The sequence below is a fragment of the Taeniopygia guttata genome, chromosome 13, assembly GCF_048771995.1.
Source record: "Taeniopygia guttata chromosome 13, bTaeGut7.mat, whole genome shotgun sequence".
Lineage (NCBI taxonomy): Eukaryota > Metazoa > Chordata > Aves > Passeriformes > Estrildidae > Taeniopygia > Taeniopygia guttata.
Window position 1 is genome coordinate 9,607,959 of NC_133038.1, and position 16,643 is coordinate 9,624,601.

The following is a 16,643-nucleotide window of genomic DNA, read 5'->3' on the forward strand; positions in this document are numbered from 1 at the left end:
GGATGTCATTTTTAGGATACCAAAGGCAGGGATTGCCCCTGGATGTCACTTTTAGGGTACTAAGGGCAGGAATTTTTAGGGCAGCAAGGGCAGGAATTGCCCCTGGATGTCATTTTTAGGATACCAAAGGCAGGAATTGCCCCTGGATGTCACTTTTAGGACACCAAGGGCAGGAGTTTCCCCCAGGATGACAGTGCTGGGGCCGTGCTGTGCCCTGACCATCCTGCTCACCGGGAGGGACGAGGCTCTTCCCACGCAGGTCCTGCTGCTCCAACCTGGGACAGCAGCGGGGCTTTGGTGGCAGCTCTGGGGCTGCTGCAGTGACCAGTGCCAGGCTGTGCAGGCCGGGTGGGTGAAAAGGTGCCCAGCACACCCTGGCAGTGCCCGGAGCCGCCTGGGCAGAGGGGCTGGAGCGGGGCTGGGAGCACAAGGGGTGGGTCAGTGGGGGTGACACGGGGGGGATGCTGCTGTCACCACCGCCTGCGCCTCTGGGCTCAGCTGTTTCTCTCCTCTCCTGTGCTCAGTATGAGGTGTCTGGCGAGGAGCACCTCTACTCCGACTTCCCCGAGATCGATCTGTCCCAGCTGGACGCCGGTGACCTGGACTCTGCCGGCTGCTTCAGCGAGCTGCAGTGGGGCGGGGAGCACTCGGAGACCGACTCCAGCCAGTACAGCACCGACGACTCCGAGCTCTTCCAGGTACCCCCATCCCCCGGGGATGGAGGCAAGGGGGAGAGGAGGGTGGGAGGAGGCAGCACACACGACTATTAATATCTCCTCCCCAGCTGATTAGTGCTCCATTAATTTGTGCACCGGCTCTAAATGGGGCAAGCGGAGTAGGGCTAATGAGGAGGAGGAGGAGGCTGCTGAGCCAGCCCTCCTGTGCTGGATTATTCACTGGAATTGCCAGGGAATAATCCAGCACAGTGGAATAAACCGGGGTGCAGCGTGTCCTGTTCCATTCCTGGAATGCCAGGCTGGCAGTGCGGGGGTCTCAGCACTGGAAAAATCCCCTTCCCAGGAGCAGGAAGCAGCCCCTTCCTCTGTGTTCCCAGCCCTGGCAGCCCCCTGTGTCCCTGTGTCCCTGTGTCCCTGTGTTCCTCTCCTCAGCTCCGGGCTGGGATGGATCCGTGGCTGTGCCAGCACGGTGCAGAGCTGGGCCAGGGGATGCTCCTGGGCACAGGCAGGAGTGCTCCATGCCCCTCTGCTGATGTCCCTCCTCTCCTGGAGCTGTGGGCACAGGGCAGGGCTGTGGGCACAGCACAGACAGGTTGGAAGCAGGGGGATGCAGAGGGGACTGGGCACAGAGCAGGCTGGGCAGCCCCCTTGCCCTGCCCAAAGCTCATGCCATGCCCTGGATGTGCCGGTCCTTGGGGTCTCTGTGCCCTCCTGAGCAGCACCCAAGCCTTTACCCCCTTGCACAAGGAGGTTGTGACCCACTGGTACCAGCTAATCACCAACCCTGGGTTACATTTTGGGAGGAGGAAGATTTCTATTTAAACAAGGAGATTTAAAAAAAAAGCCTCAATATTTTCTAACCTGCCCATAATAACAACCCTCTGGCTTTTAAGCTGGGCTGATGCTGTGCTTGAAAATGGTCCAGTCCAGCTGAGGGACCTTCATCACGAGATGCATATTTTCCGTGAACTTCCTGGGGAAAAGATAAACAGAAAAGAAATGCAAAAGCCAGGCGGATGAGGAGCAGTGGAGTATGATGAAATGTATCCCACTGAACTTGTATGCACAGCAATCTCGTGCCAATAACAGGAGGAAAAGAAACGGAGCCAAAAATGGAGCATCCTGCTGCCTTTCCCTGGAGCCTGCTCTAGTAACTGCGAGCAAGGTTAGGGCATGGAACAAAAGATGTTTAATTTTCAAACAAGAGGAGAGAAACACAGGAGGCTCTGTGCAGGCAGCAGTCCTGCCTGTGAGCCTGACTTCACCCCTGTGCTAATTTTATCGCTGATGGTAGCCTGCTTCTCCCTGGACATGGTTTACATTCAGATTGTGATGAAGGAGGACCAAAAAGAAGGAGCTCCTGGCTCGCTCCAGCCATTCCTCAGCTTCTTCATCCTCTTCTGGGCTTCAGATTGTATTGCCAGACTGGAAGGGAGCTCGTGGGGCTGGGTGGGACTGGGAGGGCACTGGGAAGGCTGGAGGTGCATCAGCAAAGCCAAAGCCCAGTTGAAAGGAGGGACCCAAGCCAAGCTGGAGCAGGGGGCAGGGAGGAAGCAGGAGCAGCCCCTGGCCCAGGGTGAGATGGGCCTTGTACTACAGCTCTCCTGACCTAGTTTTGGGTGAGCAGCATGATCTGGGGATGCTGATGGGAGATTTGGGAGTGACTGGGGCTGTGCTCGGGACAGGATCTCTCACAGAGCACTGGTGCACCGGCTGTGTGTGTGAGAGCTGAGAGCCCCCGAGGAGCTCTCTGTGTTTGGGGGCTTTCAGGGAGCACAAAACTCAGAGTGGTTGTCACAAGCCAGTGGTGCAGCCTGGGCAGAGCTTCCCTGTGCCCTCCTGGGAGGCTGTGCCCTCTCGTCCCCTGGGCAGCCCTGCTGAGCTCACAGCTCTTGCACTTGCAGAGTCAGGAGGATTTGGGCCAGGAGCTTTTTCCTGACAGATCCTTCCTCTGCTGCTGTTTGCCTCATGGTGGGGTGGAGGGACTGTGGGGAGGGAAGATGCTCTGATTCATTCTTCTCCTGCTGGGGTGCAGGTGGACAGACTGATGCTCCTCTTCCAGGTCTCACAGTGGGGTCACTGGGAAGCGTGGGAGCTGCTGTGGCTCTGCTGCTCCCTGTCCCCTCTCCAGCATCCCGGGGACCCTCAGCTCAGCCTAACCCCCTCTTTCTTCTCTGCCTGCTCCTTTCAGATAATAGACAGCGAGAACGAAGCGCTGCTGGCAGCCCTCACCGAGACTTTGGATGATATACAGGGAGATGACATGGGCCTGGCTGCCTTCCGAACTATGGAAGAGGGGGACACGCTCAACCCTGCCACCACCTCACCTGCCCCCTCCCCCAAACCCACCGCCCCGGTCACGGGGGGGCCGCCCCCGGCCCCCGAGTGTGATGAGCTGTCTCTAGTAAGAACCCACTTCCTACTGTTTAAGGTGGATTTGGATGAGCCCCAGATAAGCCGGCTGCATGGGTATGATAGGAAGCCAAGGTCTGAATTTTTTCATTCTAGGCTTAAAACTCTCTTTAACCGTCAATACCAAAGCATATACTTGTATTGTATACGTATACATGTTCTGCATCATTGCTGTCACCTCCATTGCCATCCTCACAGAACGAGCTGTGTGTATACAAATCTATCTCTGGGCGGGGTGGGGGCGGGTGGCAGAGGGCTGGGGGCTGCTTTGGCACACCCACACCTGCTTTTAATCCCACCTGCAGGTGTGGGGCTGCCCGGGGCTCTCCCCAGCTCATCCCAGCCCCGTGCCCATGGGCAGTGGTGGCTTTTCCCCCTGGCTCTGCCCTGGCCTGAGCTCCCTGCTGACACTTGCCTGAGTGTCAGCCCCTGCCCTCAGCTTTCAGTGGGAGGGTTTGACCCTCCCTGTGCCTTCCACCAAAGCCCCTCAGGGGCTGTGTGGCCTCCAGTCCCTCAGATTTGGTGGCTGGATCATCCCTCTTGGTTCCCTGCAATCCTGGGGCTCCAGCCCCGCTCCCCTTCCTGGCCAGGATGACCTGGGAGCGTTTCCTGCCATGCCTGGGAGGTTCCCTGGCACAGGACACCCAGCCCGCGCCCCACAGTCCCCCCCAGAGCCCCCAGCCCGGTCCCGGGGTGTCCCCAAAATCCCAGCCAAGGGGAGGAGTGACATCCAGTGGTGACAGCGTGCATTTCCACCGCCCACGCCCCGCAGGGGTATATATCACACATGACCTGTATGTGTATATATAGGATGTATACGTTGCAGGGGCGGGGGGGAACGGGAGCTGGGCGCTTCCACCCACAGGAGCCTCTCTCCTAAAGCTGTGGGTGGCCTGGCTGGCATTTCCTGGCAGACCCTGACCCGGGCACCCCTTTTCTAGCAGTCCCTGACCCCCCAGATCTGTCTCTCCTGCAGTCCCCGGTGCCTACGCAGTCGTCTTGCTGTTGAGCTGTTGTTGCCTCCGGTTGTTAGCGCCACATGGGCACAATCTCAAATGTTGTTGCTGGGTGTGGGGTCTGGGGTGTTTTTCCCTCCCCCTGACCAGAACTGGGGTTGAGTAGAAGGACAATGTGCTGACCCTGCCATCAGAAGTGGTGGCACTGCGGCTGAGCTGGGAAAACCCCGCTCCCAGCGACCAGGGGCTTGCCACGGTGCTGGGGGAAATCTTGACAGATCCCACAGGGATTTGCATCTGCAAAACGCCTTGAATGCTCGTTAATGAGTCAAGGCCCTCTCTGGATGTTTTGGCTAAATGAGCCTCTCACAGGGACTCAGCAAGCTGTCCAAACCCATCACTCACACCAGTGTAAAGCCTCTGTCACCTCAGGGCAGAAGTGATGGAGTGAGAAGTTGGGATGCCACCGTGGGAAGTAAATTCCCTCCTGTCCTCACTGCCCCAACCCGCCTGGGGGTCCGTGGGCTGAATGCTGTGGGGACATCCCCGACCCCCACAGGGCTGCCCGCAGCCAGGCACCTGCCCCACAGCCCCGAGGAGCTGGGAACTACTAACCCCAACCCTCCCTGCCTGATACTTGTTTTGCCCCATTTTTGGGTCGGATGCTCGGGGATGGATGTGCTCACACGTGAGCCAAGGGGTGTTTTCTCCTGCCCTCGCTGCGGTGCCGACTCCTTTTCTTGCCCCTTCTCTTTGCAGCTGAAGAAGCTGCTCCTGTCTCCGTCGCCTCCAAGCTGCGAGGCCCAGCGGGACGGGAGCGCCCGGCGCCCGGGGACCCCAAAGTCCCGGCCCCCACGGCCCTGCACAAAGGTACTTCTGGAGCCCCTGCAGCACCCACCTCCTGGGAGCTGGCCCAAAGGATGGTGCTGGGGAGTGTGAGCAGCCTCCGGGCTGGGCAAGGCGTTGGGAACAGGCAGGGACTGTCACCCCCTGTGCTCCCGTCCCTGTCTGATGCAGTCTGGGCTCTGCAAAACGTTAGACTTCGTGCTGTGCTAAGAAACACCTTGATCTCACTTGAACCCAGGGGGGTTTGGCCTCTCCCAACTTCTCTGAGCACCCATTTGTGAAAGTCCCATGTGCTCACCCCCTCGCCCCCCTCCCTGCTGACTCTCAGCCCAAGTCAAGGCTTTTGGCCAGGAGTTGCTGCCTGTCTTACTGCAGAGCCCACCCCAACACCTGAGCCAGTCTGAAACCCGGCGGAAGGTGCCACCAGAGAATTTCCCTTTTGCCTTGCTAATGGTGCTGGTGCGGTGCATTAGGCCTGGCCAGTTAGATTGTGAGGGAAGAGCAGCAGATCCCTCCTGGGGAGAAGGAGCATCGCTGCCTGCAGGAGGGGCAGCACTCGGGGCACGGGGCTGAGCCCAGGGAGGTCAGGGTGCTGGTGAGGCAGAACCCCAGGGTGTGGGGTGGCTCTGTCAGCCTCCCCCCAGGGTCGTGGCCGTGGGGCTCAGGGCTGACTTTCTCCTCTCTCCTCTCGGAAGGCGGAGGGTCCCCGGGACAGGAGGGCGAGCGTCCCGCAGGCACAGAGCCGCAGCTGCACGGAGCTGCACCGGCACCTCACCTCCAGCACCTCCTGCTCCCAGACCAAAGCCCCCCAGGCACCCGAGGAGTGCCCCGGCAGCAGCCACCACCCGTCCCCGGGCGATTGTGCCCACCACGAGGACGACAGCGACTCCAGCGAGGACTCGCTGAGCTCCGGCGACTCGGTGGCCGCGCTGTCCTCAGCGGAGGATGGCACGGGCAGCCAGTTCTCGTGCGAGGGGGAGCTGCACTCGGTGCTGGAGCTGATCCGCTACATGCACACCTACTGCCTGCCCCCTCGCAAGCTGCCCGCCCGCGACCCCGCCGGCAGCGCGCCCCAGCCCTGCGGCAGCCCCTTCAAGAGAGCCAAAGCGGACTGTGCCCCCGCGCCGGGCAGCGCCCAGGGTCGGCCGGGCTGCGCCTGGCAGGGCAGCTGCAGGAAACCCGGAGCATCCTTCTCCATCCTGAAGGAGCTGCTTGCACGGGACCTGCTGTGCGATGTCAGCAAGCCATACCGCCTGGGCAAGCCCGTGTATGCCGCCCTGGCACGGCCGCCCGGCTCCTGCTCCCCCGTGCCGCCCCACGGGGAGGATGCCAGTGGGACTTGCACGTCCAGAGCGAGAGCAGCGGCAGCAGAGAGGGGCGAGCCGCGGCAGAGCCCCGAGGCGGAGGCGCCGCGGGAGCTGGAGGACGATGCCAGGAGGCAGGAGGGCACGGCGGGCGCGGGGAAGGCGCCCCGCAAGCAGGACAGCGCCGTTTACGCCGTGCGCCGCTCCAAGAGACTCAACCCCGAGCTCGGGCACTGGCTCTCCTTCCTGGAGGAGCCCCATCCCGAGCCCTCCATGCCCCTGGGCTGCAGGGAGGCCGCGCCGTGCCCGCTGCTGGAGGGGCTCTCTGCCGAAGAGCCGGCGGCCGAAGTGGAGGTGGGGGGCACAGCCCCGTCGGCAGAGCCCCAGCCCCTCTGCCTGGGCTCGCTGGGGGATGGCGAGGTGGGCACCGAGAGCCGGCGCTGCGCCCTCCTGGAGCAAACAGGTGAGGGGCTTGGGGGCTGTCGCTCTGCTCGCCCTCCCCAGCGTGCCCGTGCTGCCCGTGCCATCCCTGCTGTGGCCAGGTGCTGGGCACTCAGCTGGCAGGAGAGCTGTGAGCAGCCCCTGTGCTGCCTGCCTGGGGGTCCCATGTGTGATCGGCTCTCCTTTGGGATGCTTTTTCAATCCGTGGGTGTTTTCTGCCTCAGTTTCCCCATCCTTATAATGAGGTGAAGGAGTTGGTGTGGCCACAGCCCAGCAGGGACCAGGTTGCCCCATCCCTCCTGGTTTTTCCCTGTGGGTTCTCCCTGAGTCTGGGCTCTGGGGTTCAGCTGCAGTGGTGCCCCAAAACCCCAGCAAGTTGCAAGTGCAGGAGTGGCTTAGCCCTGGCAGCGTGAGCTGTCCCTCTCAGTGGGCACTGCAGGGGTACAACTCCACTGGTAACCTGCTTCTTCCTGCCTTTCAGAAACACCCAGGTGTCTCACGCTGTCCTTGGCACAAACGTAAGTGCAGGTGGGGCTGAACGAACCAGTCCGGGGCTGGAAACTGCCTGGGGTTGTGTGGCTGGGCAGGGCCTCTGCAGCCAGCACAGGAGCTGTTTGCAGGGCACAGGAGCTGTTTGCAGGGCACAGGGAGCTGTGTTTTTAGGGCACAGGGAGCTGTCTGCAGGGCACAGGGAGCTGTCTGCAGGGCACAGGGAGCTGCACTGCTGAGCACGGTGCTGTGGGGAGCCACAGGGTGCAAGGAGCTGGCAGAGTCCCCTGCCCAGGGCAGGGCATTCCGTGTCTGCCCTGGAGCTGCTCACCCCACTGCCCTCGTGGGATTACTCTGTCAGGCAGCAGCCAAAGTGGGAGGGTTCACTTGTGGGAAGTGTTTTCTCAGCTTGCTTTTTTTGGGTTTTGGGGCTGTGGTTCACCTCACACTTTCTCTCTCCTGGTTTTCTGCTCTTCTCCAGTGACCCAACCTTTGGGAAGAGAAACTTTGAGCCAATGCTGACTGTGGAGCTGTGTGGGACAGCAGGTAGGACAGGCTTTGAATTTTTTAGTTTTGCAAAAATGTACTCTAGGAAGGGGCTCATTTACCCTAGATTCAGTCTGGAGGCATCAGTTCCAGCCTACCCAACCAAGGGGGCACCTTCATCCCCTTCACACTGCAGACACAGGAGACTGCTGTGCACTGCCACGTCCGAGCACCTTGAGCAGCTCAGGGGACTGTGCTCCCATTTGTGGGGGGAGGAGCTGTTCAGGGGGTCCCTGCATGAGCCAGGAGGAAAGGGAGAGTCCTCTGGTCCCTACTGGGATCAAGGCATCCTTCTTGTTCCCAAAAGTGCCACTGGATGAGGCGGCCCAGCACTGGGGTGGGGCAGGGCAGGCCGGAGGGGGCAGAGCTGACTCCTGCCCTTTGTTTGGGGGTCCAGGTCTCACACCGCCCACCACTCCGCCATATAAACCCGCCGAGGAGGACCTGTACAAGCCAGACATCCCCCAGGAGGCAGGGAAGGAGGAGGGGATGGCCCCCAGCCCCGGGGGCGCCGCCGGGGATGCGGCGAGGAAAGCCCCCAGGAAGCAGCCGGAGAGGACGGAGCTGTTGGCCCACCTGAGCCGGGCGCGCCCGCTCCCCGAGCAGCAGGGCCTGCTCAAGCGGCCCTTCTCCCGCTCCTTCGGGGACCACGACTACTGCCAGGTGCTGAAACCCGAGCCTGCCCTGCAGAGGAAGGTGCTCAAGTCGTGGGAGCCCCCGAGCCAGGTGGAGACGGAGCACAAGAGGAGGGTCCCGGCCGCCCACTACCAGGGGCTGGAGCTCGGCAAGGACACGGGCGCTGAGATGCTCTGGAAGGACGGAGTCAAGCAGCTGAGAGACCAGGAGATCAGAGCCAGCTTAACAAAGCACTTTGGCTTTCTGGACAGTGCCCTCGACGAGGAGGACATGGTCTTCTGCAAGACCCCCGAGTATGACACCGTCTTTGAGGACAGCTGCAGCGAGAGCGGCTCCCCCGGGGAGGAGGATGAGGAGGATGAGGAGGAGGAAGAGGAGGAGCATGGCGACACCGAGCTGTGCCTGAGGAGAAGCGCCCTTTCCAGGAGCAGTTTGCATTACTGCTCCCGGAGCAGGTCCAGCTCGGGCTCCTCGTGCTGCCGGTCACGGTCACCCGCCAGCAGACGCACCTTCAGGTAGGGGACACGGGGACATTGGCACTGCTTTTGTCCCCTGAACTTTCAGCATGGTGCAGGGCAGCCCCAGTGCTCTCTGCTCTGCTGGCCCAAGTAGTAAAGATGCTAATTAATGAAAGAAAAACTGTGAAAATTATTGGTGCTGCAAGTAGTAATGCTAATCAGTGAAAGAAAAACGATGAAAATAATTGGTGCTGCATCAGCCGCTGCTGCAAGTGTCAGCCATGGCCTGAGGAAGCAGTGGAGTACTGAAGCAGCCAGGGGGTTCCATGGGTGGCAGGGCATGGGCAGGCACCCCAGCCAGGCCTGGGAAGGGGCTGGGGACACCCTGGCATCTATGAGAGAAAACTTGGCAGTGTTCTTTCCAGTGTTTCCAGACCCCAGTCTCTCCTTGGCTCCCAGTGCCCCCCAAGTGCCCACCCACTCCTGTGGGTGTCTCAGCTTCTCACTGACGTCTGAAGCTTCCCCAGCAGCTCCCCCAGCCCCAGGCTGACCTCCTGTCCCTCCCTTGCAGGTGTGAGAACGGCGAGCAGTGTCAGGGCGGGAGCGGGCAGCGGGGCCAGCTGAAGAAGAGACGGGAAAAGGCCATCGTAAGTGAGAGGGGACCCCAAAGCAGGGCCAGCCCTCGGCTCATCTCCTGCTCCAAAAAGCAGCAGTGGAGCCCATTAGCCCTGGCTTCAGCATCCCTTGGTGCGAGGCCAGTGTTAAACAAGGACAGGGGGTGGTGCGGGGAGGAAAAGCCGACGTGCAGCAGAAGCCGCCAGCATTGGCAATACATGGAGTCCTTGGCACAGCGATGCCCAGAGCATCCTACGCTGGTGCCTCAGTGCACTTGGCACTGGCAGTTTGTGGGGTGAACTGGGGAATCCCTGATGTCACAGATACAGCCCTGCTGCATCCCTGTGCAGCAGGAACCCGTGGGCACGTGGAGAGAGCTGGGAGAGGAGTGGGCACGTGGGAGAGACAATTGGTGCTCCCTGCTGTTGTGCACACACACACACACTCACACGTGCTGCTTTGGCACTTTTTCCTGCAATGCAATTGGATTTTGCCTCTGACAATTCTTGGGAATCTATCCCACATTTGCCAGGAGAAGCTGCAAGAATGCAGGAGAATTTTAGAAGAAGGGGGCAGTGGCTGCTCCAGCCTGGTTATGTCTGTGCCGGGGGAACACTGTGACCTGGCTGGAGTGGAGACAGCCAGATCCTGGAGATGCCAGGCTGTGTCCATGGCTGTGTTTCCCACTGCTGCAGGGGCTCCTCCACAGCCCATCAGCAGCACAGAGGTGCAGGTCCAAGCCTGAAAGCTGTTGGTTGCTTTTGGCAGGGGGAAGGCCGGGTGGTGTACATCAGAAACCTCTCCAGCAGCATGAGCTCCAGCGAGCTGAAGAAACGCTTCGAGGTGTTTGGTGAAATCGTGGAGTGTCAGGTCCTGACCAGGACTAACAGGTGGGTGGGCAGTGAGCTGTGGGCCAGGGCTCCAGCAGCTTCAGGCAGCTCCTCTCCTCAAACCCCACAGCACTGCCAGGCAGTGCCACATCAATCCCCTGGGTTAGCTGAGCCCTCGGTCTTGGTGCCTTTTTCAGGGAGATCCAGGGCTCCAAGGGGATCTGTGGGATGGAGGAGCAGAAGAATGATGGGCCAGGGGTGTAGTGCTGCATCACAAGGGCTGTGGGGCTCATCATATCTTGAACTTTCTCTCTGGTTGCTCAGGGGGGAGAAGTACGGCTTCATCACGTACCGCTATTCCGAGCACGCCGCCTTATCGCTGAAGAACGGCCCCTCGCTACGGAAGAGGAACGAGCCCTCCTTCCAGCTCAGCTCTGGTGGCCTGGGCCGCTTCTTCTGGACCAGATACGCTGACCTGGGTGAGGAAGCAGCAGCTGCTTTGTCTCTTTTATCAGCACAGAGCTGTTAGAGCACACTGCACTGCTGAGCCCCGGTCACGCAGGGATCCCAAACGCCTTCAGGGGCTGCAGGAAAAGCCCGCTGCCTTTCCCAGGGCTCATGGGAATGCTCATGGCTCAGACAGGTAGATTTGGGATCTGGGGAGACAGAAAAAAAAATGGTGTGAGGCCTCAGGGTGTGTTGGCTGCAAAATGTGGCATCACAGCCCAGGGCTGCCGGGTCTCGGCTGAGCGCAGCCCATCCTGTGTCTGCTGAGTTTCTGCACAGTGCTGGAGGCTCTCCAGCAGAAAACTCCCTCCCCAGGCATTAGAGAAGGCAGTCAGCAGCATTTCATTAGCCCAGGAGGTGATGTGGGTGGTTTGCTGCTCTGCAGGACAGATTCACCACGCTGCACATGCACTCTGGAGCCAAAGTGACAGCACTGAAATGTGCTGTGGTCGCATTAATCCTTTCAGTGCTTCAGCAAGGTCTCGGTGTCTGTGTCACCAGGGCTGCAGCCTGAGCTGAGGGCCAGGAGCCAAACCCTGTGCTAGTCCTGTAAGACAAATGTGTTCCAGGCTTTGCCCAGCCCTCCTTGCTTCAGGTGTTTCACCAACGCTGCATGTTTATTTCTGTACCCTCTGCAGAGGCTGAAGGGTTCTAGATATTATTTGATGAGTGAAAGACTGAGGTCCAGGAAATAAAGCCCCAAGTCTTGACTTACCTCCAGGTGCCCCATCTGATACAAGTGCTCCCTGATTTTTTTATCACCTTGCAGTATCTGCTCTGCTTAGAGCAGCCATCCCTTAACTTTGATTGTGGGCACAAATGCCCATTGCTCATCTAAATAAATCCCAGAGCCTCCCATTTTGGGCACAGAGAAATTAGGAACCAGATAGCACTCTGTGAGGAAGATGGTGACTCTGCAGTGCTGTGGGGAGCTGCCCCTCTGCCTAAGAGAAGCTCCCTGAGTGCTCCTCTCCTGATTTCTGCAGAGCCACCAGTGACCCCCTTCCTGCACAGCCCAGCTCATTCCTAAAATCCTGCTCATCCTGCTACAGGATAAGAAGGGGAGCTCCCAGGCAGAGGTGAAATGCAACCACACCATTCAAAAATATACACCCAAAATGTTAAGCTGCTGTGAAACTGAGCAGCCTGAGTTTTGCCACGTGCTGAATTCCCTGGGCCTTCCAGGGGCACTCTGTGTTCAGCTCCTGGCACGGGGCTGGCAGTGGAGCAGGCTGGCTCTGCCACCAGCACGGCTCCCATGGCATGGCCCTGTGTCAGCCCCTCCAAATCCTCATGCTCCCAGCAGATGTTTTCACCCCTGGCAGTGAGCACCAGTGGTGTGTGCCCTGCCCAGCTGCCCCTCTGCCCCAGCCCTGTCACCGTCACCGCTGTGTGCAGCCTGGCTGTGCAGCAGCAGGGCAGTGAGCAGTGCCCTGCTGTGCCTCAGTTTCCCTCCCCCTGAGGCAGACAGGACGCTGGTGCCCCCCTCCCTGACCCTGACCCATCTGCCTTCTGTCGCTGCCATCCCCAGATTGCAGCACGGACGAGTCCTCCCCAGCCCAGGTGAAAAGCAAGTACGAGGCCATGGATTTCGACAGCTTGCTGCAGGAGGCCCAGCTCAGCCTGCATCGGTAACAGCCTTAACCTTGGAGGAATACCTCAATACCTCAGTCAAGGCACTTCCAATATGTTTACGTTTTCAAAGAAATTATTCAGTCTATGGCAAGCGAGAGAGCGAGAGAGAGCGAGAGCACGCCCGCGAGAGAGAGACTGCTGTCCCTGATCGATGTTTACATTGAACAAAGCTGCTTCTGTCTGTGAGTCCCCATGGTGTTGATGTCTCACTGCCACACGTTAGTCCCCCCCTCTGCTTCTGACTGGTTGTTTTAGGGTGAGCCTAGGAGCCCCCCGGCCCCTCTTCCCCCTCCCAGCCCTCCCCATGCTCCCGCCGTGGAGTTGCAGCTGTGTTCACCATAACATTTTTTTGTCTGTAGTGTGTGATGATGAAATTGTTCATTGTGAATAGAATCAGGATTATAAACTAATTTTTAATAGAAGAAGAGAAGAAAAAAAAAAGTATATACTTAAAAAAAAATGTATTTATGGCTCAGATGTACTGTAATTCAGATTTATTGTACCGCTTCCTTGATTTTTAACTATGCACTGTAATGAGGCACTTGCCACTCAGCAAATGGGGGGTCAGAGCAGTCACAGAGCTGACATTCCCCTGCCTCCCCTGCTGGCAAACCGGGGTGCTCGGTGCTTGCCCCGGGGTCACCCCCTTTGCTGTCAAAGCCATTCTTCGTGCTGGCATGGCCCGAGCCCCCCAGCATCACCCCCGTGCTGAGCTGGGTCCTGGTGGGTGATGGGTGCAGCTTTGCAGGCTGCAGAGGGTGGGAGAGGGATGCCCTGCCTGCAGCCAGCGCTGCTCTGGCCTCTGCTGCCTTTGAGCCAGGCGAGAGGGGCTGGGGGGCTGCAGCCAGCTGGGCACAGGGCTCCTGCTGGCACAGCCTGGGGATGGATGTCTCTGGTCCGTGCAGAGGAGCTGGCTCCTCTCCAGCTCCTTGGATGGTTGGGAGACTGGCCAGGCCCTGTGGCTTGATCCACACTGGCTTCCACACCCTGCAGAGCAAGCGGGGCGAGAAGACCGTGTTCCCACTGGGCAGCCAGCCCCAAATCCAGCCCAAAGCCCCAAACCCAGAGGAGCAGGGCACAGCACCCACCCTGAGCACCCACCCAGCACCCTGCCCTGTAGCTGATAAGCCATACACGTCCCAGCACCCACCCGCACCCCGGATCCGTCCTGCACCCGCCAGCGCCCCGGGGCACAGCTCTGCCTCTGGATTTAAGTGTAAAATGTACCTGTGGACTTGCCCTCCGTGTGTGGGTGTGGTGGGAAGGGCACACAGCCCCCCACCAGCCGGAGCAAAGCCCACCAGCAGCCAGCCAGAGGCTCTGTTTTCCCAAGGGAGCAGGAACCTCGCTGCTCCTCGAGCCATTGCCACCTTCTCCTTTTGTTTTTGAGCCCCAGAGACCACTAGGGATTCAGCCATCCTCTGTAGATAGAATATTATAGCCTTAATTATGCCAATAGATAGATTAGAGTCTCCTGGGGTCTCCCCTCCCCGTGACCTGGGGGTTTTATCCCCGGCTCCCCGGGCACGTTCCGTCCTGCAGGGAGAGTGACCAGAGGCTGGGAAATGGCACCAGATGTGATGCCAGGAGCCAGAGCCCTGCCAGGGCGGCCCCTGGGGTGCAGCTGGGCTCTGGCAGGAGCAGGAGTGCCAGCAGCACCCACACCAGCACAGCTCCCTGGCTGCTCCCCTCGGCAGAGCCGTGGTTCTGCCGACAGCCAGCCCGGCAGTGCCCGCAGGGTGCCCGGGCTGCCAGCGGTGCCCATCACTGCCAGGGAACAGTCCTTGTGCCATTCCAGCCTCAGCAGCCACATCTGGCCTCTCTCCTCCCCAAAATCCCCCGGTTCTCATCCCACCTTAGCGACCATGAGCAGCTCTGGCCGAGACTGAGCATCTGCTATTGGCAATTGCCTCATTGTAGCTTTGCCTTTTTCTGTCCTAGTATTTCCTCACGATGATGATGTTTACATGTGATTGCTATAGAGCTTATGTAGAATGTATATAGCGACACATTTAGGGTGGGTAGTACTGTCCTGTGCTGTGCTGATGTTTTTCAGGAAACGATCAATCCAAAAAAAAAAACCACAAAAAAAACCAAGTTAGAAAAAAAAAGAAAAAGAAAGAAAAAAACAAAAAAGAGAAGCAAATTAAGTGGAATTCTTCCATCTCCCACTCAGCTGGGGGCACCCATGGCTGGGCCCTGCTGGGGATGCATCAAGGGTGGTGGAGGGGAAGGGTCAGTGCAGAGCTGGGGGGGCTCCAGCCCACTCCAGGGGATCACTCAGTCACTTCCCAAGCACTGGTTTTGGTGTACCCAGATCCAGAATTTCCCAGTGTTTTCCTGTGGCTGGGTGCCCTGGGTCGGCCCCAGCCCCGCTGCTGGGTCCCAAGGCCAGTGCTGGGGAAGGAGAGAGCTGGTCCTGCACAGAGCTCATCAGTACTGCAGCCCCAGGGTAGGAGGAGACGCAATAAGTGGTCTTTGTGGTGCCTGAAGCCTATAAGTGGGGTTGGGTTTTCTTTTTTTTTCTTTTTTTTTTTCTTTTCTTTTTTTTTTTTTTGTGTGTGTGTGGTTTTTTGTGGGTTTTTTTGCTTTTTTTGGGGTTTTTTTTTTACATTTTTTTCTGTTCACTTGGGATGGTTTGTTTTCCCTCCTCCCCAACAAAAATCTTTCTTTTCCAGATTTATGCACTATGCTTAGAGCCCCTTGGGCTGTCTGCTGCCTGCCCTGGGGCTTCCCCCACCTTTTAGGACTGGGTGAAATGTAAATTTCCACTTGATTTCCTTTTTTTTTTTTTTTTTTTTTAATTTTATGGGTTTTTTTACTCTAAAGGTGTCTTTAGCTCACAGTGCTCGAGTCTGCAGGAAGGTGGGTCGGGCACAGGGGCAGGTGAGAGCTCCCTCCTGAGCTGCCTATAAGGTTTGGGTGCTGACAGGGAAATGGGGCAGGAGAAACTGGGAGCCAAAGGGTTTATTCTGGTAGGCAATAAGTCAGGAGGAGATTTATTTTTTTAAAACTGTGTAAGTATAGAACGTCTCCCAGCCGTTTCCTGCAGGTGCTGTGGGGGAAATGCTGAATGTGTGAAGAGTTTCTGATAAAATGCCCCTTTGCTTGTTTTGCACAGGTTTGCCCCAGAAAAACTCGGTGTTCAGGGTGGGGCAGCAGGTTTCTGGCTGGAATCCAGCGTGTCCCTGTTTCTCCACGGAGAAACACAGTTTCTGAGTGTGTGGGCTGAATGCAGAGGACAATCCCAGGTTTTAGGTGGGATGCTGCCCCAAAGCAAAGCTTTCTCTCATTTCCTCAGCGCCCGAAGGCTGCACATCCTGCAGGAAGCAGCAGTGCAGTCACCACGTTGCGGTGCTGAGCCTGATCTCAGCTCTGCACCGTGCAGTGAGTTTTGCAATTGCAGATCAACACGGTTTTTCCTTTTTTGGGGGATTTTTTATTCTTTCTGGAGGTCTGCTGAGTCCTGAGGTGCCCCGGCGTTGGAGCTGAACCCGACGCCCGTTCTGTTCTAAGTCTGTCCCTGACAATCTCAAGCAATACAGAGCCAAATGCAGCTTTGGGGTTTCATTTTGGGGTTTCATTTTGGGGTTTCATTTTGGGGTTTCATTCCTCTTCCCTCACCCTCCCCGGGGCCAGGGGCAGCAGCAGGAGCTGGGGAGGGAGTGTGTGAGTGCATGTGAGAAAGAGAGAGAACGGTTCAATTGATGCATTTCTTCAGACAGGTGTAAGAATTTCACCTAAAAAGGGGCACATCTGCATTGTTATTTATATATTAAAAAGCTAAATTCTGTGTTTTTCTTCTTTTTTTTTTTTTTAATGTAAAAGGACACTGCTCATAATTATTAGGGGCCAATTCTGCCTCTGTTGCTCATGCTAAGTACAACGTAACCCTGCAATTTTCTACTTGCAGAGTAAGTAAAAGCAGCAGAATTGATCCCTCTATGATTAAGAATCAAGTTTTTAGTATTTTTTTTTAATTGGTAGTGTTTTTTTTATATTTCACTTAATTTTTCCCCCAGTTCCGTTCTGTTGTGTCCTTATTTATGTAATATACTTTAACCTTAAAAGATGGCATGGATTCGTATGCCTTTCCTTTATTATTATTATTATTATTTTTAAAAAAGAGGAGATTTATTTCTAGTGTGATTTAACTGTCTACCTTCTAAAATGAGAGAACGTTTTCTTGTATTTTTACATTGTCAGATTCTATAGTTTCATAGATAATTTAACCAAATCGCTCAATGTATTCTCTATATCTATCCAGTGGGTATAAAAGTTCTATTTTAAA

At 57.5% G+C, this 16,643-nt stretch overlaps 1 protein-coding gene across 1 annotated transcript in view; it reads left to right on the top strand.

The window, feature by feature from the left end:
* PPARGC1B (PPARG coactivator 1 beta) overlaps positions 1 to 16,643 on the top strand; it is a 46,150-nt gene extending 29,507 nt beyond the window's left edge. The window contains exons 2-12 of the mRNA XM_030283730.4: positions 525 to 698; positions 2,869 to 3,081; positions 4,805 to 4,915; positions 5,587 to 6,658; positions 7,118 to 7,154; positions 7,607 to 7,671; positions 8,069 to 8,822; positions 9,337 to 9,412; positions 10,149 to 10,270; positions 10,535 to 10,689; positions 12,249 to 16,643. Of these exons, the coding sequence (XP_030139590.4) occupies positions 525 to 698; positions 2,869 to 3,081; positions 4,805 to 4,915; positions 5,587 to 6,658; positions 7,118 to 7,154; positions 7,607 to 7,671; positions 8,069 to 8,822; positions 9,337 to 9,412; positions 10,149 to 10,270; positions 10,535 to 10,689; positions 12,249 to 12,352 (2,883 nt within the window). The 3' untranslated portion in view covers positions 12,353 to 16,643. The remainder of the gene's footprint in view (positions 1 to 524; positions 699 to 2,868; positions 3,082 to 4,804; positions 4,916 to 5,586; positions 6,659 to 7,117; positions 7,155 to 7,606; positions 7,672 to 8,068; positions 8,823 to 9,336; positions 9,413 to 10,148; positions 10,271 to 10,534; positions 10,690 to 12,248) is intronic.